General features: G+C 41.3%; 1 protein-coding gene across 1 annotated transcript; it reads left to right on the top strand.

Annotated features, from left to right (window-relative positions):
- Nucleotides 1-740: 740 nt before the first annotated feature.
- LOC137823889 (tropinone reductase homolog At5g06060) lies at nucleotides 741-21,711 on the top strand. The gene is made up of 6 exons (XM_068629204.2): nucleotides 741-831; nucleotides 1,750-1,906; nucleotides 1,979-2,186; nucleotides 5,467-5,683; nucleotides 5,789-5,901; nucleotides 20,908-21,711. Exons 1-6 carry the CDS (start codon nucleotides 741-743, stop codon nucleotides 21,073-21,075), a joined length of 954 nt encoding a protein of 317 aa, XP_068485305.2. The 3' UTR covers nucleotides 21,076-21,711.
- Nucleotides 21,712-22,501: the final 790 nt, after the last annotated feature.

Raw genomic sequence — 22,501 nt, 5'->3', positions numbered from 1 at the left:
AGAAGTCGTCCCAAATAGGCACGACTTCTGCCATGTCATACTAAAGTCGTGCCAATTTGGCACGACTTCAACCCTGTCATACTGAAGTCGTGCCAACTTGACACGACTTCTGCCCCGTCATATTGAAGTCGTGCCAACTTGGCACGACTTCTGCCCTGTCATACAGAAGTCTTGCCAACTTGACACGACTTCTGCCACATCATAATTTTTTTTTAATTCTATTGTCTGTATATTGGGTAGTAAGTTATGTAATGTTAAAAATTAATTTGATACATAATTTTCTAAGAGTGTTAGTTTTAAGGAACAAAAAATTGGATAATCGTGTATGGATCATATTTGACGATAATGTAATAGAATAACTTGATTATTTGATTAATTAAAAAGTGAAGAAAATTGTTATTGAATTTGGAAATAAATACATAAATGAAAATTTATTGTATTTGGATAATAAATAGAGAATTATTGTTGTGAATTTGCAAAATAAATAGCTTGAGAAGTAATGATTTTACAGAACACGTAATAATTAGAACTAAACAAATTAGTAAGATTCATTACAAGATAAAAAATTAAACTATAAAGTTGAACTAGAAGTAAATTATTTATGGGAAGACGTGACACAATGTGGTCTTCGTATTTGTCGTCGAGGTCTTCGTGGTTGAGGATCATCAACGACATGTTCATCATCGTTGTTATTGGCTTCATTATGAGATGCTGGTGAGGGCATTGTGGGTCAATAGTGCATGGATGATGTTGGATTATATGCAGAAAGAGGGGTGAATGCCAAAATTCCAAATATATTTGATGGAGTGGAAAAAGTACCTGAAGGAGAAGGTAAAAAGTTATACGTGTAAGGAATCTGATGGTGTGGAGAATGAAGTGACAGGGCAGAAGTCGTGCCAAGTTGGCACGACTTCAGTATGATAGGGCAGAAGTCGTGCCAAGTTGTCACGACTTCAGTATGACAAGGCAGAAGTCGTGCCAAGTTGGCACGACTTTAGTATGACATGGCAGAAGTCGTGCCTAATTGGGACGACTTCTGCATATGAAGTCGTGTCGAATTGAAACGACTTGCCTAAATTTGTAATTTTTTTTAAACGAACCCCATTTTGGTAAAAAAAAAACCCTATCATGGTAAAAAACCCTTCAATATTTGTTTGCAGCTAAATTAAAATTTTCTTGTAGTGTATGTAAGTCATCCAAAATATGCTGAAATTTTTACAAGTAGACCATAGAAAGCAAATCCAAAAGAAAACATCACGTCAGACTCTATCTCATAAGCCCTCTCTATCGCGTGTAATCCCCTCCAAGCTCCACCAAACAAAACCAATCACATAAAAACAAATACAATCTGAAGCCTAATGACCAAACAAAGAAAATCATGCAGCAATTCCCCTTGATTACTCACCATATATCAGTAACACTTGACTACTCACCACTCCCTGCACCAATTCCACTTCATTACTCACCATATATCACATCCCAACATTTAATCGATCTAAGCTCGTTGGGGGAAAAGGCTAACAAATAACCTCCCAGAATTTCAGTTTAAGTTTAATTTTCAGCGTAATTAGTAAAATTCATAAAATTGAAAGTCTAAGTTTAATTTTAATAAAAAGTTTATTAAAATTTATTGACATACGAACAGGTAGTTGTGGCTGATTAATTGTATTTGGCGATAAGCTTAAAATCACCAACAGCTACAAAGTGTTACAGAACTTGAACATGCATATATAAAGAGGTATCTTTGAGCTTTTCTTTCTGCTTCACATCGCATCTATTTTCCATTTTGTGGAAGTGTTCGAATAGAAAAAAAAATAGGGGAACCAAAGTTGAGCAGCATAAAGGACAAGAGATGGTCACTCGATGGCAAGACAGCTCTTGTGACAGGAGGCACCAGAGGGATTGGGTTGGTAACATACTTTACGAACATATTTACTTTTATTCACTTCTTTACTTTGTCTTGTTTATTTTTGATTAGGCATGCGATCGTGGAGGAATTGGCAGAATTTGGGGCAAGTATTCATGTATGTTCACGAAAGGAAGAAGATATTAATAGGTGTTTAGAAGAGTGGAAAAAGAAGGGCTTCAACGTCACTGGTTCAGTCTGTGATGTCTTACATCGCCACCAACGCCAAACACTCATGGAAACTGTTTCCTCCATCTTTCAGGGCAAGCTTAACATTCTAGTAAGATTCAACCACTCATCATAACCTTTTTTTCCCTCCCTCCAAACAAACATTCTGAAGCAAGATTTAAAGATTAGTTTATTTGTGGAGATCTACATATATTCTTAATTCTTAAACTCAAAGTGTCACCAGTCTTATTTTATTTTTATTTATATAATAAATCATTATTATCTTTAATTCTTTTTTTAATATAATTTATAGTATAATTGTTATTAGAAAATAGGTGAATTTGATAAGTGTATTGTGAGACTATTCAAAAATAATATATTCTCCATTTAAAAATATAACTGTAAAATAAAAATATATTTTATGTTCATAAATTTGTATCAGAACTATGACAAATATAACAATAATTTGTCATTCTCCTGATTAACAAAGATAACAAACTACGACAATTGGAACATCAAAATGAAAGTTCTTCTCAAATATGAAGATTCTTAAGAGGTGGTTCAAGAAGTTTTTGGAGAATCAGAAAATACCACAGGATAATCGGTGATCCAAAACAAAACAATGAAAGAGACACGATCTAAAGATAAGGAAGCTTTGTACATGCTGTATCGAGTTGTTGATGAGATCATTTTTCAAAAGATTGTTGGTGCATCAACTTCAAAGGAAGCATGAGACATTTTGAAAATGTGTTCAAGGGTGTCGCTCGAGTTAAACAAACGCGTCTTCAACTCTACGAGGTGAGTTAGAGGCCATATTTACATTAATTGTGTGCAAATGGTAGCCAATCAACTCAAACGCAATGGAGAAACTCTCACGGATGCAAGGATTATGGAGAAAATTCTTGGGTCATTGACCTATGACTTTGAAAGTGTTGTAAGTGTAATCGAGGAGTCAAGAAATACGAAAGAAATTATTGTTGATAATCGAGATTGGGCTCGCTTTGTAAGATCTTCCAGGAACTTCTGGCTTGGGCGAGTGATTGAGCTTTCCATCTTTTCCTTTTTATCTTTGTTTATTCTCCTTTTGCCCTTTCATTTCCATTCTTCCCTAAAATTCTTAGTTTGACACAAATTTGGGAATAAATCGTTCTTATTCAAATTATAATCACAAAATATGTGAAAATGTTTAAATTCATAAATTAGGGGTTATATTATAGTTATTTTATCAATTAATATCCATAAGTGGCTGTATTTTAATATGAAATATTACTGAAATATGACACTTATTAGTATGATGAGAAGACAAAGTCTTTTAAGTTATTTGATCACATTGATAAAAAAAGTGATTGTGATTCGAGACGTACAAGTGAATGAAGAAACCACGTGGGACTAGAAGAATAAAATTGAGGCAAAACAAGGAGAGTCATTGAGTGTTGCACCAATAAATACTCTAATAATTTCTCTAGATTATGATGAAGAAGAAGAGCAACGCCAAGCTAAGATGGACAACTTACAAGACCTATATGACTCAATTAATGAAGTGCTTTTGATTTTCTTATTAATAGACTTAGAGAACATTGAATTTGAGGAAACAGTAAGAGACAAGAAATCGAAAGCTACAATGGATAAAGAGATAAAAGCAATTGAAAGAGATGGAATGTGGGACTTAATAAAGTTGCCAAAAGGTATAAACCATAGGTGTAAAATGGGTGTACAAGAAGAAGATGAATGGCCAAGGGGGGGTTGAAAGGTATAAGGCACACCTAGCTATAAAAGGATACAAACAACAGGCAGGAGTTGATTATGATGGAAGTTTATGCTCCGGTTGCAATAATGGAGACAATTCGACTTCTTTTGTCTCTTGTTGCTCGACTTGAGTGACCAATCTATCAAATGGATGTGAAAATTTTCTTTTTGGAGTCCTTGAAGAAGACGTCCATGTAGAGCAATTGCCTGGGTATATGAAATCGGGAAAGGAGAGCAAAGTGCTGAAGTTTAAGAAAGAACTCTATGGGTTAAACCAAACACCTCGTGCCTGGAACACCTGAATTGATACTTACTTCAACAAAAATACATTTTTACAATGTCCTTATGAGCATGTATTGTACGTAAAGAAAGAAGAAGGTAATTTACCTTTTTGTTGCTCTTTATGTTGATGATCTTATTTTCATGGGGACTAATGAAAAGATGGCTAATGATTTTAAAGAAGTTACGATGCGAGAGTTTGAAAGACAAACTTATGATTGATAAAGTATTTTCTTAGCCTTGAGATTAAATAAGGAGATTTTATAATTTTTGTGTAACAAGAAGCATATGAAGCTTGGTATGAGATTCTCTAAATTTGAGGGAGAAGATAAAGTGAATGCAAGTAAATATTGTAGTTTAGTAGGGAATCTACGGTATCTTACATGTACAAGGTCAGACATTGCGTATAGTGTTGGTATAGTAAGTCGATTCGTGGAGGATCCAAGATGCTTGCACCTAAAAGCTATTAGAAGAATTCTTCGATACATCTGAGGAACAAAATCATTTGGGCTACTCTACTAAAAAACAAATGAAATTAAGTTGGTTAGATAGTTTGATAATGATTAGTGCGGAGATGTAGATGATCGAAAAAATATAGCAAAATACGTGTTCTACATGGGAATACAACATTCACATGGCTCTCAAAGAAGCAGTCAATCGTAACTTTGTCAACATGTGAGGCGGAATATGTTGTAGCATCTTGGTGTGTCACATTATTTGGTTAAGAAAGTTATTATAAGTTAAATTTGCAACAACATGAGGCAACCGAAATACGAGTTGACAACAAATAAGGCATTTAACTGGTAAATATTTTAGTTCATCATGAGAAGTAAGCATATTGATGCTCGTTTTCATTTTATTAGGGAAGATGTGAAGAATGGAGAAGTAAAAATAATGCATGTTGCAAGTCATGACCAAGTAGCAGACATTTTGACAAAACTTCTGCTAACAGCTCTATTTGAAAAATTGAAGGAGATGATTGGAATGAAGAATATAAAATGTTTGAGTTTAAGGAAGGAATTTGGTAAGCATTAAACCCAAAGCTCCCATCAATATTGCTTTCCGTGAAAATTTAAATGGCCTATAATTATTACCTTTAATAATGATTTTGAATGTAATTTATAATATAATTGTTATCAAATAATAGGTGAATTGGATAAGTCTACAACACTAAAATAAAAATATATTATTTATTACAAATTTTAATTTTAAAATATTATATTAGATTGAGTTATACTTAAATTCATTTAACAAAAAAAAAGTGAAGACTCCATTATTATTTAGGCTTATGAATGAATTATTCTTCATTTTCTTATTCATTTTTCATTATTGTATTTGAGATGATTTCATATGTGGTACTGTCTTAGGTGAACAATGCAGGGTTAGACCTATCAAAGCAAATAATAGATAACACCGCTGAAGATATATCAACTGTGATGGCTACCAATTTTGAGTCTGCTTTTCATTTGACTCAACTTGCACACCCACTTCTTAAAGAATCTGGATTTGGAAACATTGTATTTATTTCATCCATTGCAGGCGTAAAAGCTCTTCCACTTTCATCTGCATATTCAGCCAGTAAAGGTATATGCATACTAATTTGCATTTGTAATTTTCCGAATCTAACTTGTTGATATGAATGAAATGGGTGGTAGAAGATATTTTATCTGAATATATAGTTTAATTCAGGAGCCATGAATCAATTCACCAAGAACGTGGCATTGGAGTGGGCAAAGGATAACATCCGTGCAAATGCTGTAGCACCCGGACCAATTTGGACTCCACTCTTGGAATCAGTCATGGTATGTTTTAAGATATGAAATAGGTATTGAAAATGTAGAAAACAAGAGGAAGATGCATATTATTATTGTAAATTTGGATCATGTCCAGTTTGGTTTTTAATGTTTACAAGGTTATACTAAATTATTTTTAAAAAGCAGTGGATTGGTTATAGTTAGTTTGCAAAAAATGCACCTTCTATGTGCTCGTACCCTCATGCTAATAATTTATTCATTAGGTATCATAGAGACCAAGACACATTAATTCCAACTTTTATGTATTGGTGTATTCCTTCTTAGAAAACTATTATGAGTTTAAGATCTTATTAAAAAATAATTAAATATTATATAATAAAGAAGACTAATAAATTTATTTTATGTAAAAGGTAGTGTCATATGTGTTGGCTTCCAGGTGGAGAGACTTAACCTACCTTTCTACTTTTTTTATCGTTAAAAAAAAGAATGAATATAAATGAAGATATTTCAGATATATATCAACCCTTATACAAAAACAACGATGTCCTTTAGCTTGCTACTCGCATATTAAAGCGAACAATGCGGGAAGAATAAGCTCAACGTCTACCCATACCCAAATACAAAAAACGTCACCTCTAAGTTGAATCAAACCTGCTCAACCCAACCTCCCACCTTTAACCTTTACTTTTTTTTATTGACCTCATGAATACCAATGGTTCTAGATACCAATCTGAGTAAGAAAAACATGCTTAGCGTACCTATGACCAAACTTGCAGTTGCACCATTATAAAGATTTCTATGTGATGTATGCGTCCATTCTTGAAAACTTTCTTATTTCTTTGTTTCCAAATTTTTCCTATAACTGCTACCCACACAGAATACTAGATTCGGTTAACATGTTCTCTTTCTTCATTCATCCTGAAGTGTGAAAAAAGCATTTTTGGATCCTGATGAACCACCGATGTCCTGCCCACCCACTCAAAGCACTTAAACCAAACCAACCACGCTACCCTGCACGTACTAAACACATGAGGCGTTGTTTCCGCGTCCTCCCCACACATATTACATACGTTACTCTCCACTGTGATCCCCCTTCTCAACAAGTTAGCTTTAGCGCAATTTTGTTTTCCAACACTCTCCATGTTGTAACTAAGGTTGATGACTGAGCCTTAATCCTCGTGTAGATAGGAACCTTTCCCCTACACCTCACCATTTAGAACTCTATAAACATACTGGACTGTAAACCTTGAATCATCACTTTCTTTCCAAACCCACTTATCCTCCTTTTCTTCATTAAAAGTCTTCCTCCCCAAAAGCGTATCCAGCTCTTGCTCCTGGTGTTTTTCCCAATCAAACAGGCTCTTCCTCCACCCTATCTTCCAAGTCCACTCCAGATTGTTGTTCCACTCCCTTCCTTGCCTCAACATGGTTGTCTTGTGTACTACCAAATGGCCGAAAGGCCGACTAGACCGACTAGACGACAAAACCGACTAGACGACAACAGGCGAAGCTAAACGCGTAATTAGGTATAAACAACCCAACTTAAATGATAAGCACGGTTAAGGCACAATTGGACCTTCGTTTGGACCCTAAAGCAAGCCCATAGCGGCCATAGCCCACCTAGAGCAGTATAAATAGTAGAAGAGGCACATCACCCAAGGTAACTATTCACTCCCCACTCTTCTGGTGCTTAGCTCTCGGTCCGACTTGATCGTCGGAGTGTCTTCGCAGGTACTCCCCCCATCGTGTCCAAGCCGAAGATCCAGCTGGAAGAAGATCAATCGAAAGACCGACAAGACGAGAAGAACAACACAAGACATCATCAGAGGAAGTGTTCTGCAGGGCTTAGATCTTGTAGGAACATTTTGGCACCCACCGTGGGGCCGAGAAGAAAAACCCCACGAATTGTCCACATGGTGACTACGAGGAACATGACGGGTAACGATAGGAATGCACAAGAAGAAACCAGCCGTCCAGACCCTATGACGTTAATCTTGAAAATGCAGCAGGAAATGGAAGCTTTGAGGAAGGAGAATGCTCGGATGAAAGAAAAGCTTGCTGAGAAGCCGGAAATACCGGAAGCCATGGATAATATCCCCTCAGGAGATCACGCGAACACGGATACACGTGAGGCCGGGAGCTCGTATCAAGAAAACATAAGGCCGACCTCAAATAATGCGCTAAACACGGCGCCTCGAAGAAGCCCCTTTACTGAAACCATCCTTGAAGTCCCCTTGCCGGGAACCTGGAACAACCCCACGTTGGACAAGTATGATGGATCCACGGATCCGGATGAGCATGTAAATGCGTACCTGACACAGGTCGGCTTGCATACGGCGGAAGACGCGTTGTGGTGCCGAATATTTCCCACCTCACTTAAGGGGGCAGCCTTGAGCTGGTTCACTCGACTGCCAGCTCAATCCATAGATTGCTTCGACACACTCGCGGCTAAGTTTGGAGCACAGTTCACTACCAGCCAACCACACCACCTCACTTCGATCGCCTTAGTGAATATTCGGCAAGAGAAGTCGGAGACCTTGAGGGCCTTCATGAACAGATTCAGCAAAACAGTTAGACATACGAAACCTAAGTCCCGAAGTGGCGATGCACCACATGGTAACTGCACTTAAGCCGGGACCGTTCTCGGATAGTTTATGCATGCAACCGACCACAACATTGGATGAGTTGCGCCAAAGAGCCACCAAATACATGCAGCTGGAGGAATTGAAAGAGTTTCGGAGTAGGGCTCAGGCACCCGACGAACCTGAGAGGAGGAAAGACAGAAGCAGACCAACACATTTTGGGAAGCCTAGAGACTTTCCCAAGGGACCACGTTTCACCCGTTACACCCCCTTGACTGCCGAAAGGTCGAGGGTCTTAGAGGAAGCTATCAACGCAAATCTCCTGAAGGCACCAAGCAGGACTCCTACCCCGCAGAGTGCCGATCAAACCAAGCATTGTCGATACCACCTCAATTTTGGGCACACAACGGAAGATTGTTGGGCACTGAAGGATAAAATCGAAGAGCTCATCCAAGCCGGTCATCTGCGACGCTTTGTCCAGACAAGCCGAGAAGACGGGAAAAAACGAGGTTGACATGGAAAAGAGAGAAGGGCGTAGGGACACACAGGCAAACGAACAGAGAGGCCGACGAGGCCGGGAAGGCCGAGAAGGACGAGGAGGAAGAGATCGTCGAAGAATCATGCCGGTACGGGGGGTCATAAACACGATTGTCGGGGGGTTTCGCGGGAGGAGGAACTACATCATCCTCCCGAAAAAGACACCTCCGAGCGGTCAGTTCGGTGTACTCCATCAGCAGAAGCAACAGGAGAGACCTGCCTCCCATGCTTTTCATGAATTCGGACTTCAGAAACATAAACCCGAAGCATGATGACCCTATGGTAGTCACCATCGAAGTAGCCAACTTTGTCATCATGAAAACTCTGATAGATCAAGGAAGCTCTGTGGATATCTTGTATTGGAAGACCTTCCGAAAGATGGGCATATCTGACGACGACATTGTCCAGTATGATGAACAAATCATTGGCTTCGCGGGGCAGAGAGTTAACACCAGAGGGTACATTGACTTGGACACCAAGTTTGGAGAAGGAAATCGAGACTGCCGGACGATCAAAATCAGATACCTGCTTGTCAACGCCGAAACGTCTTACAATATTTTTATCGGGCGATCCTCTCTCAACAAATTGGGAGCTATAGTCTCGACACCCCACCTGGCCATGAAGTTCCCAGCCGACAACCCGAGTAGGGGCAGAGAGGTGGTCACTCTCCATGCCGACCAAAAGACTGCTAGAGAATGTTACGCGGCAAGTTTGAAGATTCTGCCACCGCGAACACCCACCCGGAGGGCCGAGGTTCATCATATATCCCTGAGTGATGACCTGGATCCAAGACCGAATGACGAACCTCAGGTGGAACCCAAGGAAGAGGTGGTGCTATGCCGGGTGGGCCGAGCAGGTCAGAACACATGTTTGGGATCAACCTTAGGAGAAGAGGGAAAGAACATTATCACGGTTGTCCTATACAAAAATACGGACTTGTTCGCATGGTCGGCAGCCGACATGCCGGGAATAGATCCCCGCATAATCTCGCACAAACTATCAGTCTGTAAGGAGGCTAGACCGGTAGCCCAGAAGAAGAGAAAGTTCGTGGGAGAAAAAGGACGGATAGTCGAAGAGGAAACCAGGAAACTACTGGATGCTAGGTTTATCCGAGAAGTGCATTACACCACGTGGCTGGCAAACATAGTCCTGGTGCAGAAGAACAATGGAAAGTGGCGAATGTGCACCGATTACACCCATCTTACCAGGGCTTGTCCAAAAGATGCGTATCCGTTGCCAAGCATTGACCAGCTGGTAGATGGTGCAGCCGGCCACAAAGTGTTGAGTTTCCTCGATGCATACTCCGGGTACAACCAAATACGCATGAATCCGGCAGACCGAGAGAAGACAACCTTCATTACTGACAGAGCCAACTTTTGCTATGAGGTCATGCCTTTTGGCCTCAAGAATGCTGGAGCGACCTATCAAAGGCTTATGGACCGAATGTTCCGAGACCAGATAGGAAAAACCATGGAGGTTTATGTTGATGACATAATTGTGAAATCTGATAGCGTGGAACAGCATGCCAACGACTTGGCTGAGGTCTTCCAGCAGATAAGGAAGTACGACATGCGTCTTAACCCTGAGAAATGCGTATTCGGGGTTGAAGGAGGCAAGTTCCTAGGCTTTATGCTGACAAGTCGAGGAATCGAGGCAAATCCATACAAGTGCCGAGCCTTGGAAACCATGAGTAGCCCGGATAGCCTGAAAGAAGTTCAGCGACTGGTAGGAAGACTGACGTCCTTGTCCAGATTCATGCCCAGACTAGCAGACAAGATCAGACCGATCTTGAGGCTCATTAAAAAAGCAGAGAAGTTCGCATGGAACGAAAGCTGCGAAGAAGCTTTTCAGATTATAAAAAAGGCGTTGGCCGAACCGCCTGTTCTGAGTAAACCCGTCCATGGGACACCTCTACTGGTCTACCTGGCCGTGTCACCGGAAGCCGTGAGTGCCGCCATAGTACAAGGCGAAACAGAACAAAAACCAGTCTACTTCGTTAGCCGAGTACTACAAGATGCCGAAACCCGATATCAAGCGATTGAGAAGGTAGCTCTAGCCCTCGTTCATGCTTCCAGAAGACTTCGACAATATTTTCAAAGCCACGAGATCGTAGTGCGAACTGACTTCCCCATCAATAAGATTTTGCAAAAACCCAAGTTGGCCGGAAGAATGATCGGCTGGTCAGTCGAGTTGTCTGAATTCAGCATTAAATACGAACCACAAGGACCTATCAAGTCCCAATGCTTAGCGGACTTCACATCAGAGTTGCAGCAATGTCAAGAACCCGAAACCACATGGACGTTGCATGTCGATGGCTCCTCAAGTAAGAAGGGGGGAGGAGCAGGAATCGTGCTGGAAGGACTAGAGAACATACAAATTGAGCAATCTTTACGTTTTGGGTTCCAAACATCTAACAATCAAGCATAATACGAAGCACTTATAGCCGGATTATTGTTGGCTAAAGACGTGGGAGCCCAGAAGGTAGAATGTAAGACAAACTCGCAACTCATGGTCGGACACATCAATGGGAGCTACCAAATCAAAGATCCTCTGCTCCTGAAATACTATCACAGAGTTGTTAACATCATCAGCCAGTTCCAAAGCGTCACGATAAGCCATGTAAAACGACAAGACAACCTTAGGGCCGACACCCTGTCAAAACTAGCTACCGCTAAGAAGAAAGGCCGACATGCCTCCGTCATCCAGCAAACCTTGTCGGTTCCGTCGGTCCCCGTCGGGGAATGCATGGTTACAGAGCAAGGAGAGGAAGATTGGGTGTCCGACATGAAAAAAGTAATCAGAAACCGGGAAGAAGGGAAAGATGGTCATGACTTGTCTCTCGCAAAGAAAGCGTCTCGATTTGTCATAATAGGGGAAGACTTGTATAAAAGAGGGTTCTCGACCCCACTACTCAAGTGCGTCTCGAAAGCGGAGGCCGAATACGTTTTGCAAGAATGGCACCAAGGAGCATGTGGCTTACATTCCGGAGCCCGAACGATGGCGACCAGAGTCCTGAGGGCCGGATACTACTGGCCGACACTAAGAACTGATTGTGCCAATTTCGTGAAAAAATGCATAAGTTGCCAAGAGCACGGTCCGCTAATCCACCTTCATCCCTATAATCTCCAAAGCATCAACTCTCCCTGGCCGTTTGCCCTGTGGGGAATGGACATAATAGGCCCCTTCCCCACAGCAACCGGACAAAGGAAGTTTTTGTTGGTAGCAGTTGATTACTTTACAAAATGGATAGAAGCGGAACCCCTCGCAAGCATCACGGCTCGACAAGTTCAGAGCTTTGTATGGAAGGACATCGTTTGCAGGTTCGGAATCCCGCACACCATCATCACGGATAATGGAAGACAATTCACGGATCGGAAGTTGGCCGAATTCTATGAGAGCCTGGGTATCCGACACAAGACAAGCTCTGTGGAACACCCGCAAACTAACGGCCAAGCTGAATCCGCCAACAAAGTCATCTTGAATGAATTAAAGAAAAGACTTGGCAGTGCAAAAGGTAAGTGGGTAGAAGAACTCGTGGAGGTTCTTTGGGCCTATCGGTGTACCCCCCATTCGGCAACTGGGGAAACCCCGTACAACCTCACCTACGACACAGATGCCATGCTGCCAGTAGAAGTCGGAGAACCGACAATCCGAAGAGAACTCCATAACCTGAAGATAAACGAAGAATGTCTAAGAACGGAGCTAGACTTACTCCAAGAGTCGCGTGACAAGGCTAAGATAAGAGAGGAAGCTTGCAAACAGATAGTTGCGAGAAGATACAACTCGAAGACTAAACCAAGAGAGTTCCAAGAAGGAGACCAGGTCTGGAGGATGAAAGGAGAAGCTCGCAGGATCCCAACAGAAGGAAAGTTCAATGCAAACTGGGAAGACCCCTTCAAGGTCAGAGAAAATCTCCAGAACGGCGTATACCGCCTAGAACACTTGGATGGCCGAGAAGTTCCCAGGACATGGAACGCGGGCCATTTGAAAATATATTTCAGTTAACATGTATCATAGGTGTACTCTTTCCTACCTTCAATCTTTTTTTCCAGAGAGCTCTCCCGAGGGTTTTTGATTGAAGAATGTTTTAACAAGGCACCACAATCAATGAAATCATGTTTATCAGCTAAAAATTCTCTGACAAATCATTAACACAAGAACCTAACCAAACCTCTCGGCCAAGGAAGAATTCACCCACGTGAATCCCTGCCGAGAGTTCAACAAAAAAACCTCTCGGCCAAGAGAGTCTCAAAGAAACCTCTCGGCCAAGGAAGAATTCACCCAAGTGAATCCCTGCCGAGAGTGCAATATAAAACCTCTCGGCCAAGAGAGTCTCAAAGAAACCTCTCGGCCAAGGAAGAATTCACCCAAGTGAATCCCTGCCGAGAGTGCAATAAAAAACCTCTCGGCCAAGAGAGTCTCAAAGAAACCTCTCCGCCAAGGAAGAATTCACCCACGTGAATCCCTGCCGAGAGTGCAATTAAAAACCTCTCGGCCAAGAGAGTCTCAAAGAAACCTCTCGGCCAAGGACGAATTCACCCAAGTGAATCCCTGCCGAGAGTGCAATAAAAAACCTCTCGGCCAAGAGAGTCTCAAAGAAACCTCTCGGCCAAGGAAGAATTCACCCACGTGAATCCCTGCCGAGAGTGCAATTAAAAACCTCTCGGCCAAGAGAGTCTCAAAGAAACCTCTCGGCCAAGGAAGAATTCACCCAAGTGAATCCCCCCTGCCGAGAGTGCAATAAAAAACCTCTCGGCCAAGAGAGTCTCAAAGAAACCTCTCGGCCAAGGAAGAATTCACCCAAGTGAATCCCTGCCGAGAGTGCAATAAAAAACCTCTCGACCAAGAGAGTCTCAAAGAAACCTCTCGGCCAAGGAAGAATTCACCCAAGTGAATCCCTGCCGAGAGTGCAATTAAAAACCTCTCGGCCAAGAGAGTCTCAAAGAAACTTCTCGGCCAAGGAAGAATTCACCCACGTGAATCCCTGCCGAGAGTGCAATTAAAAACCTCTCGGCCAAGAGAGTCTCAAAGACACCTCTCGGCCAAGGACGAATTCACCCAAGTGAATCCCTGCCGAGAGTGCAATAAAAAACCTCTCGGCCAAGAGAGTCTCAAAGAAACCTCTCCGCCCAGGAAGAATTCACCCACGTGAATCCCTGCCGAGAGTGCAATTAAAAACCTCTCGGCCAAGAGAGTCTCAAAGAAACTTCTCGGCCAAGGAAGAATTCACCCAAGTGAATCCCTGCCGAGAGTGCAATATAAACCTCTCGGCCAAGAGAGTCTCAAAGAAACCTCTCGGCCAAGGAAGAATTCACCCAAGTGAATCCCTGCCGAGAGTGCAATAAAAAACCTCTCGGCCAAGAGAGTCTCAAAGAAACCTCTCGGCCAAGGAAGAATTCACCCACGTGAATCCCTGCCGAGAGTGCAATTAAAAACCTCTCGGCCAAGAGAGTCTCAAAGAAACCTCTCGGCCAAGGACGAATTCACCCAAGTGAATCCCGGCCAAGGACCGACAGCCCGAGAAGAGCCTTCGGCATTCTCGGCATCTATGATAGGGATGTCATCAGCCAATGGCCTCTCCCTATCAGACCCCCTAGACACAGAACATGAGGCAGCAGCCGAAAGAAAAGACATTGTTACCTCCAGGAAACTCTTCGACCAATACACAAGGAAGGCAGGAAAGTTACTCGGCTGTCGGACTCTCGGAGCTAGTTCACAGATCACGCGAAGAAATCGGAGCCCACTGCCACTCCTATTTATAGGTGAAAGAAATGAGAAGGCGACGCGTCAAAACGAATGCCCACCGTTGGATCCACATGCAATGAACGCGTGAGATCTTACCCAGCGGTCACATCCCACAATACCACGCACACGCGCCTCGAGTACAAGCCAACGTACTCAACCTCAACCAACTGAAGGCTCACGGCAATTCGACTCTACGTTACGTTTACGCCAACTCACTTGAGCCTGGGGGGCATATGTACTACCAGATGGCCGAAAGGCCGACTAGACCGACTAGACGACAAAACCGACTAGACGACAACAGACGAAGCTAAACGCGTAATTAGGTATAAACAACTCAACTTAAATGATAAGCACGGTTAAGGCACAATTGGGCCTTCGTTTGGACCCTAAAGCAGACCCACAACGGCCACAACCCACCTAGAGCAGTATAAATAGCAGAAGAGGCACATCACCCAAGGTAACTATTCACTCCCCACTCTTCTGGTGCTTAGCTCTCGGTCTGACTTGATCGTCGGAGTGTCTTCGCAGGTACTCCCCCCATCGTGTCCAAGCCGAAGATCCAGCTGGAAGAAGATCAACCGAAAGACCGACAAGACAAGAAGAACAGAACAAGACATCATCAGAGGAAGTGTTCTGCAGGGCTTAGATCTTGTAGGAACATCTTGCATGAACATATTTGATATAACCTCAAAAATTTATCTTTAAGAGCTTCGTTCCCCACCCTTGTATCCTCCCACAAAAATCTATCTCCCATTCCTGACATCCCAAAAAAAGTTGTCCTCAAAATTTCCTTTCCAACCCTTTAAACTCCAAACTTCCTTCAAATCCCTCCACCACAGGAAATATGACTTGCATCTTGTTTGAGCCCATACATTTCTCCAACCTCTGTACTTGGATTCCACCACTTCTTTCCACAAGTCAATTTCTCCAGTGCCCAAGCTCCAGATGCACTTCCCTAGAAAAGCCACGTTGAACTTTCTAATCTCAATCATACCAAGCCCTCCCGCTCCCTTTAGTTCACAAACTTTTTGCCACGAAGCCCAAGCTACCTTCTTGCCTTCCGAGCCACATCCCCAAATAAAATCTCTTTCAAAACCTCTCTAACTCCTTTGCCACCATGATTGACATTTTGTAAAGTGACAAATAAAACAAAGGAAGAGAGGACATGACAGACTTAATTAGACATAAGCGAACCGCCATCGAGATATACTTGCCCTTTCATCTTCCTAACCTGTTTCTCACTCTCTCCGACACCCCTTCCCAAAAACTTCCTTTTTTTATGACACCCCCTACAAGCATACCCAAGTACTTGAAAGGAGTTTTCATTATCTTACAATTCAGGATAGAAGCACAATGTTGTAGCAAATGTTGGCTGCAGCCCACCTCACCTATGTAACTTTTCATAAAATTTACTTTAACACCTGATGCCAACTCAAAATAGTTAAGCATAGCCTTAGTCACAAACACACTTTAGGGGTTCACTTTATAGAAGAACAAAGTGTCATCAGCATACTGAAGCATGTTCACCTTTATAAGCTTTTCACCGATTGATAGACTCTCTAGCGACTCCTTCTCCACCGCTTTCCTTACCACTCATGCTAGACCCTCGGCCACAATTAAAAATAGAAACGACACTAAAGGATCTCTTTGTCTCAGCCCATACAACATTCTTTATTTCCTCCTTGGTGATTGTTTCTACCAGCATACCGTTATCGATATCTGAGATACGGGAGAAATCTGCATTGTCAAGCTTGACATGCTGCCAATCACCTCTACTAAACATGTTCTTAAAGAAGTCTCTAACCTTACCCTTTACCACCTCATGATCTTCATACCATTGGCCATTATCCCTCAGTCCGTTGATTCCATTCCTCGACCTCTTCCACTTAATGACTGAATGGAAATACTTGGAATTGATATCCCTCTGTTTCAACCATCTTTGTCGTGCTTTTTGTTGTAGAAGCATTTCTATTTGTGGTTGTTAGTTCTCTCTTATGCCAAAAGAATCCTCCTTTCCTCCCTCCCGACTTTATCTAGTTCACTGCCATCATCCCTTGCATCTAAATCTTGAAATCTTGTTTGGATCTCTTCCCTCGCCTTATTAACATTTCTAAAAACTTCTTTGTTTTACACTTTTATGTTTGCTTTCATAAGCTTCAAGTTTTCCTTAAAGACGAAAATCCCAGTGTCTTGCACTTCATAACTCTCCCATTTACTATGGACGAAGTCCTTAAACTTGCCATCAGATTGCCAAATATCCAAACTTCTAAACGGTTTAGGTCCCCAATCCACGGTCAAAGTTTTTAATACCAGGGCACAATGTTCAAACACCGATCTACCAAGAACAACTTGTTTTCTATCCAACCATTTGTCCAACCATTCACTTGAGACTAGAATCCGATCTATTTTGCTCTTAACCAGCCCGTTGGGCTTATACCAAATGAATTTTCTCCCCACCATCGGAATGTCGAACAAGTCTGATTTCTCAATAAAAGCATTGAACCTTCTCGTCTCCCCTCTATAAACATGACTGGATTTCACGCTTCTCCTTTCTCCTGACCTCCTAATAGAATTAAAGTCTTCGACTGCGCACCACGTCGCTGACATGTGTGCCCTTTTCTTCTCCCAAATAGCCTCCCAGATGGCACATCTCTCCCTGAGAAATCCATAACTGTAAATATTCACGATGGTGGTGGGGAGAGACTCCCCCACTTTGCACTCCCCTTCAATAATACAAAAGATCACCCCAATGATGATATTATCCAGATGAAAACAACTTCTCCTCCACATCGTTATTACCCCACCAGCATTGTTATCCGTGCCCCTCTCAACCCAATCAATTTCATTAGTACCCCACATCTGGAAAAAAATTTCCTTCCCCAGCTCCTTACACTTTGTCTCTTGTAAGCATACGACATATGATTGCTCTTTTCTTACCAAGTCTTCTAGATATCTCGTTTTGGAACTTCCCCCTACTCCGCTAATGTTCATGCTAATCAGCTTCATCATCAGAAACACTATCCTCCACCCTGCTTATACTCACCCTCTTACTTGCACCATTATTCCTTAATTTCAAAGATTGAAGGTGGCCTATAACGACCTCCTCCTCACCTGTATACAAAAGCTCCACTTCCTTTCCCAACTTTCAAATTGTTATTGCTTTGTCATGTTCATCTTTCAACCAAAAGAGCCTATTACAATTCTTAACTCCATTGTCAGACAAACCAAGATTTAGAGATTTGCTTTCTAACTTTGTTCTGGGCCTTTTGTGTTACTAGTTGGCATTGATCCCTTCTCTTCTCTCGCTGTCACCTTTTGTTCTTGCACACGCTTCTCTCATTGATGCCCCTTCGTCCTCCTAGACCGTGCGTGAGCCTTGGACTAACTCTACCATCTCACTCTCCTTAAGCACTACGATGTTGCCTCTTCCATTGATGAGGAAAGCTTCCTCTCCCACGTTCTCGCAAAACCTCTCCTTTATTTCTTCGACAAACACGACACTTGAGCTCAAAACCATGAACTTTAGATTGCGCCACTTACGTAATTTCTCCTACTTGCCTCCTTCGACCGTGACCATCGCCGTCGCAGATCCATCGCCTGTCGTTTCCACATCAATGGAAGTATCTCCTTGGCCATACGCAGCACCGCCGATGCTATTGAGTTCATACGCCATGACGCCTCCGTTCGTCCCTTGGTCTAAGTGCATCATCTCCTCCAATGTCGCCACGCTCGGTCCACCTTGCTCCTCCCCAACATCGTTCTTCAAGCGTGACCTACCGCCTCTGCGTCGTCCCTCCTCTGATGTGCCTCCTCCATTCTCATGAGACGCACCCCAAGCAGATTGGCCTTGGGCCTGCTCCACACATCCGGATTGTTCAGCTTCCACTTCAATTGGGCCCAAACCCCTGAAACCACTAAACCCTTGGGGCTTCTTCTTCCTGCACCCCCACGTTTTTCTTCCTGCACCCCCACAATTTTAAATATTCCAAAATTAACCTTGACCTATAATTTGAAACTGGGCACCATGTTGGACTTCCTTTATCACTGTTCATCTTCATCATTGAATATCAACCACTGGTGGAGGGTTTTTGTAGTTGTTTGAGGCAAGGTGGAGGAGTACGCTATGTTGTCGAAGTGTTGTTTGCGTTGTAGAGGTAAGAGTTAAGTTTTTATTAGGAGCATGGTGGTTATGGAGATTTCGGGGTTACTGGATATCGAGATCCGGTAATGTATTACGGATTCATGAATCAGGAATTGATTAAATTGTGTTTTCTGGATGAGGGAGTGTTTCGGAAGCAAATTTTGCATAAATTGTTGATTTCCAGATTACTGAATTTGGAAGCCTAATTCTGTTACGGATTGGTGAATCCGAAATGATTTTTTTGAATTATGGATTTCAGAATCCGGAATGCATATTTCTGTTACGAATTGATGAATCCGGAATGCTTTTTTTGAATGATAGATTTCTGAATGTGGAATGTATATTTTGAATTACGGATTGGTGGGTCCAAAATTTACCGGAAGTGTAAATCCAAAAAATTTCCAGATTTTATAATCCAGAATGTAAAAAATTAAGTACAATTTAAGTGCATTTTGGGGTTTTTAAAAATTAATAGGGACAATATGGTCTTTGCATGATATTGTGGGGTGCAGGAAGAAAAATGTGGGGGTGCAGGAAGAAACTACCAACCCTTGGTTTGTCAATAAGTGGGCCTTAAGTGGCCCATGGTAAATTAAGTCAGTCTCTCTACCTATTCCCTTGGCCGTTTCAGCTTCTAAGTACTCCATGTGCCGCAAAACACTATCTTCTACCTTGGAGACCTTAACACCCTTTTCTTTAGAAGTGCAGACATTATGCCTCTCCATTCTCCGAAAGCCTAGTCCCACACGACTCCTACCGCGGGCCTCCATCTTGATGCTTCTCCTTCCATACCATTGCACTGATGGTTCTTCACCGACTATCTCACCACCCTCCATCTCGTCACCGTAGTCCAAACCTTCTGACTCATAATAAGCCACTCCTCCCTTCTCCTCCAAGCCACCTTCCGAGTCCCCTTCTTGCAATGCCCCTATTTATGGTGATAAGCATGAGAAAAATCCATGACAAAGGGCTCCTCTTACATGGCCAACCTACACTGGATCCCGTTTACTCTCAGAAGCTTTACCATCTTTGTCTCTCCACCCATTGACACCCTAACACAGAGCCTCACATACTCTGACACTTCCTTTGTGGTGGTTGCATCATCTACCTCGACCAAAGTTCCAAAGCACTGCCTACTCCAAAACCTAAAAGGCAAGCCTCTACATCTCACCCATACAAGCCTTTCCTCCACTGCAAAGTTGTTGTTCCAAGGCACCACCTATTCGAAGAAAGCCTCAAACCAGTCCTTGTTCTCCTTGTAAGCCTTTTTTACCACACCTTCTGACTCCCTAAACAACAACACATACTTCTCCTCTAGATACCTTATTCTGATAAAATTGAGCCCTTCCATGATGAAACCATCCTTCACGCCCTGCACCTTTCTCGCTTCAATCAGTCTTTCTGCAAAGCATCCTTGTAACCAATTTGTGCTCTCCTCCTTAACTGTTATATGAACGATTGCATCCCTGCCATTTTGTGCCCTCTTTTCTCTCCCTTGCTCCACCTTTTGCGCGTACGTCTGAGGTTGAACCTTCCTCATCCATTCCTTCCTCTGTTGCTCCGGTCGATGATTGTTGTTCCACTCCTCCCTCGTTTCCTCCTTCCTCCTGTATTTTGGCCTGTTCACTCCTTGTCCCTATCCATATTAGGTTTAGCCTACTTTCCAGAGTTTCTATATTAACAACTTCTTAGGAATCTGACAAAACCAAACCTTTGCTTTCTAACATTTAATCTCTTTGAAATTAACACATCTTTGATTCTTCCTTTTCTCTGAAAATTTTTCCACATGGTCGACCTAAAAATTAGTGAAGAAGAAGCTAACCTCCATGGTTAAGAAATGTTGTTCTTACTAACCTACCTTTCTTAATAAATGCTTATATAACTAAATTTTATATCTAATGGAACATCGATCATTAGGGTATTATAGAACTTATGAAACTTTATGTTATATGTGAAAATGGTATTATCGGTGTGATTTTTAAAATTTGACACATATATTATATTTTGTTTGTTTATATGTTGATATCATAGTAATTGTTGTTCTTTTAGGAAAAAATGGGGCGGAAAGAGTATGATGATAATGTTATGTCTAAAATACCTTTTGGTCGTAATGGAGAACCCAAAGAAGTATCATCACTTGTTGCTTTTCTTTGTCTTCCAGCTGCATCATACATTACTGGGCAGATTTTATGTGTGGATGGCGGTTTCACAACTTAAATTTCAATTAGTGACTTAATAATTAATTATGAGTCACTTTGCTGAATTAATTCTACTGTTCAATTTTCATTCTCCGTTTTTCATAATATGTATCCTTTGAGTCTTGCTTACCATCACTTTTTTTTTATAAGCAATGAATAAATAAAATTAAGGGGATACTTCAGGGGTATCCCAACCCATATACAGTAGCCCAGAAGTGGACTTCCTACATCATCCACACAAAAGACTCTCCTTTATGGTTGTGGCAGAGCAACCTCAAAGTGAGACAACCATACCCAAAAAACAGCCAACAGGTTACCTTAAGCAACTTACAACTCGAGACGCCCACAACCGATGCCCTCTACATTCACCTCGCCACGCGACGAGTTACCCATACACATTGCCTTCGGCGACCACCGACTACGCCCATAAAGAGCACGCCACTTCCTCGACCGGCGATTATCTTTGAATAACTTCGACGACCACCAACCACCGACTTGCTTACCATCACTGTTAGACCATCTTTTCCATTATCTTATGTTCTTAAGCATTGTCTAACGTCTTTAGTAACACTTGGGTATTTGGCCTCTGTTATATATATATATATATATATATATATATATATATATATATATATATATATATATATATATATATTTTGTTTAATACAATCTTACAACTTGATTAAGATTTGATTAATTGTTTGAGTTTGTGTTCTTTATGTAAGTTAAGATGAGATGTACTTAGATATGTGAGAATATCCATTTTAATGGTGCTCTTTTATTTGAAGAAATAATGTGAATACATTGTGATTAAGCATGGAGATGAGATATGTGTGATTATCCGGCAAGAGAAAACGACAATAAGATATGATCAAATATGTATTCTAAAATTTGAAAATTACTTAACTGAATTACTTTGTAATTTTCTAAAAGTTATAAATTATTAATTAGGTACGTGGCTTTTTGAACATAAATAAATTATGTTTACATCATAGTAAGTTATGTTGAATTATTATATATTTTTAATTGTAATTTGTGATGTAATTATCTATTAATTTGCTGTAAAAAAAATTCGTTATATTATCACCGCACCAAATTATAGGTATTACAAGGAATTCATAGATAAAATTTAGTTATATATCTTACAACAAAAATTTATAGGTCAATCCCTCATCGATAACTACTACTTACCGATGTTAGAAATTCGTAAGTAATTTCATATGGTTATATCCGTAAATAATGTCTATTTGTAATTATCATCGATAATATTCGTATTTAAATAACTACGTACCATGTTCATATGTAATTATCTAAGGACAATATCAATATATAATTACTTATTAATGTGTTTTTATATGTAATTACTTATAAAATAATTTCCTATGTAGTTATATAGGAACCGAATCCTATAGTAATTCCTTGGATTATTGTTACTTATTCATAGT

Source organism: Phaseolus vulgaris, chromosome 8, assembly GCF_051622355.1.
Source record: "Phaseolus vulgaris cultivar YP4 chromosome 8, ASM5162235v1, whole genome shotgun sequence".
NCBI lineage: Eukaryota > Viridiplantae > Streptophyta > Magnoliopsida > Fabales > Fabaceae > Phaseolus > Phaseolus vulgaris.
This window is presented reverse-complemented; position numbering and strand designations above follow the sequence as displayed.